General features: G+C 66.5%; 1 protein-coding gene across 1 annotated transcript in view; it reads left to right on the top strand.

Annotated features, from left to right (window-relative positions):
• DMPK (DM1 protein kinase) overlaps positions 1 to 1,678 on the top strand; it is a 10,541-nt gene extending 8,863 nt beyond the window's left edge. The window contains 3 exon segments of the mRNA XM_023747255.1: positions 18 to 71; positions 362 to 451; positions 792 to 1,678. Coding sequence (XP_023603023.1) covers positions 18 to 71; positions 362 to 451; positions 792 to 944 — 297 coding nt within the window. The 3' untranslated portion in view covers positions 945 to 1,678.
• Positions 1,679 to 2,765: the final 1,087 nt, after the last annotated feature.

Genomic DNA, 2,765 nt, shown 5'->3' with positions numbered 1-2,765 from the left:
TTTTTTTTTCTTTCCAGGTGTTTCACGGGGGGTCCCCAAGTCCCCGGGCCACGGGATCCCACCCTTCCCATGTAAAGACCCCTCTTTTTTCCCCTGCCGTCAAAGCCTGCTGCCCCCCTTTTGGCAGGACCCTGTCCCCGTCCTTCCCGTCCAGATTTAGGGCTCACCTACTCCTTTGGGGTTCCAGGCAACAGAACCTTCCATTCAGCCCCATATCCACCCGATCTCCCACGGTTCAGGCCTCTCACCAAATCCCGTCCGGGAGCTCCCTCGATCCCCTCCCCGACCTCGGTTCCCTGTCTCTCGCCCCCCACCGAGGCGGCCGGGCTCCGATTGGGTCACCTGTCCCTTCTCTCTCCAGCTAGATGGCCCCCCGGCCGTGGCTCTGGGCCAGTGCCCGCTGGTGGGGCCAGGCCCCATGCACCGCCGCCACCTGCTGCTCCCTGCCAGGGTACGTCCGGCTGCTTCCACCCACCCGCCCGCCAGCCCGCCGCGGCGTCCCCCGCCTCCTCCACGAGCCCCAAGCCGCCTGTGCTTAGCTGCTCCTCTATGAGGCTGGGCTTCTGCGGGGAGGGAGGGTGCTTTGGCAGCCAATCAACGCAGCCGCTAGAAAAAGCAGCCAATGACGAGTTCAGACAAGACTAGAGGCTTGCAAGCCGACCAACCACAGCTGCCCGAGTTGTTGGGGGCGGGAAGAACGAGGACCCATCTATGAGCGGGGGCGGGGCGAGTCCCAGCAACCAATCAAGTACCCGTTTACACCGGTGCTGATCCCGCCCTCTCCTCCGCAGGTCCCTAAGCCTGGCCTATCGGAGGCGCGTCCCCTGTTCCTGTTCGCCGCTGCTCTGGCTGGTACCGCCGCCCTGGGCTGCACTGGGTTGGTGGCCTGCGCAGGCCATCCCGCCCGGGTCTGGCGCCGCCCAGGAGCCGTCTTCGTCCCCTGAACTTTAGAGCCCCGGCCCGTCCTCCACTCGGGCCCCGCGGGAGGGTTGGGTGACGCGCGCTCGGCCCAGAAGCCACTCACATCGCCTCCCGGCTCACCGCTCCAAGTGTGCGCCTCCACCCCAGCTGCAGCCTTGTGATCCGGCCCGCCCCCTGGCGGCCGGGGAGGGAGGAGCCGGGCCCGAGGCCGGAGCGCGGGGCTCACAGGCGGCCTGTAACCCGAAGTGGTGCTGTGGGTGGAAGGCGGACCACTTCCTCCAGCCTGGCTGAGGCCGCGACGTGGATCGGCAAACTGCGATCGAGAGAAGGCAGCAGAGCCAGAGCTCAGCCATCTCTTTTTCACCCTCCACGCACCCCACCCACATCGGCTCGAAAACCACCAACCCTTGTGCATGAAGCCCTGCTCGCTCGTTCTCTGCGAGAGAATGTCTAGCTCGAGCCCCGCTGCTCTCGGGAACCGTTCGCTTGTATTAGCCCCGCTTTTTCGGGGCCTCCCGCGCCCTCCTCACGTGCGCTGCTCTCGGAGCCTCTGCCGGCTCCTCCCGCCTCGGCGGTTTGGGTATTTATTGACCTGTCCCCCGACCAGCTGAAGGCTCCAGGACCCTAGCACCCTAATCCACGTTTTGGATGCACTGAAACCCCGACCTTCCTCGGTATTTATTGTCTCTCCCCACCTAGGAACCCCACCCCCGACCCTTGTGAATAAAAGGCTCCCTTGTCTGCCCCAAGCTCTGAACTCCGCGGTGTCTGCTGTTTGCGTTGCGGGAAAGAGGTTGCTCGGTGGGCCAATCAGAAGGCGAGCGGAAGTGGCCAATGGCCTGCCGGGGACTAGCCGAGGCGGACGAATCAGGGACGTGGGTGGACATTCGGGGGCGTGGCCTCAGAACGTAACCAATAGGAAGAGGCAAACGGGCAACCCACCCCCAAGACACCGCCCGTTGTCCAGCTGTGGCCCAGCTGTGCCACCGGCTCGCGGGGAAGAAGTGGGCAGCACCCGCCGCGCGCGCGTCCATCCTCCTCCTTCTGCGCCTGCGCGGGCCACGCGCATCCGTTCCAGGGACTTAACGCTCCAGAAAAGTTACAGCAAACTTTCTAGCCTGTTTCGCCCGCCCCTTCTCCGTGCCAGACCCGCCCCCCTGTGGAGCCGGGAATTCCGAGGGGCGGAGCGCAGGCCGAGATGGGGAGTGTGGGGGCATTCAGAGGACCCTGGAGACGAAGGCGTGCAGAAGCTCAGTCTTGGGGCGGAGGTGGCTTCGCGCCCTTAGCCCTCCCGGACGGCCCGTTACCTTCTCCGTTGTCCCGATGGGAAACTGAGGCCCTGAGCAAGAGGCACACGCGGGGGGAGGCAAAAAGAGCGGCCTGAGGCGGAGGGAAAACAAAGGGAGAATCACGGACAGACGAGGAGGGGAACGGGCACACACAGACATTGGGAGACCCTATCGGGGCGCTGGGCCAGGCATTGGGGGATTCGCAGGGTCGACAGGGGGAGAAGATCGGGAAGCGCGAACGGGGGGGCGGAGTGGGGGGACGGGCGGGGGAGGGGGCTGAGGAAAGCCCGAGGGAGGAGGAGAAGGAGGGAGGAACTTCCCAAAGTTGCAAAACATGGCTACCTTGCCTGCTGAGCCGAACGCGGGGCCGGCTGCAGGGGGGGAGGCGGTGGCCGCGGCGGCGACCGAAGAGGAGGAGGAGGAAGCGCGCCAGCTCCTGCAGACACTGCAGGCGGCCGAGGGTGAGGCGGCGGCGGCGGCCGGGGCCGGGGCGGGCGAAGCGGCGCCCGAACGGGAGGCCCGGGGTCCCCGGGCGTTCCCGGGCGCCCCTCGAGG

The sequence above is a fragment of the Myotis lucifugus genome, unplaced genomic scaffold (assembly GCF_000147115.1).
Source record: "Myotis lucifugus unplaced genomic scaffold, Myoluc2.0 scaffold_823, whole genome shotgun sequence".
In the NCBI taxonomy this organism is placed as follows: Eukaryota; Metazoa; Chordata; class Mammalia; order Chiroptera; family Vespertilionidae; genus Myotis; species Myotis lucifugus.
This window is presented reverse-complemented; position numbering and strand designations above follow the sequence as displayed.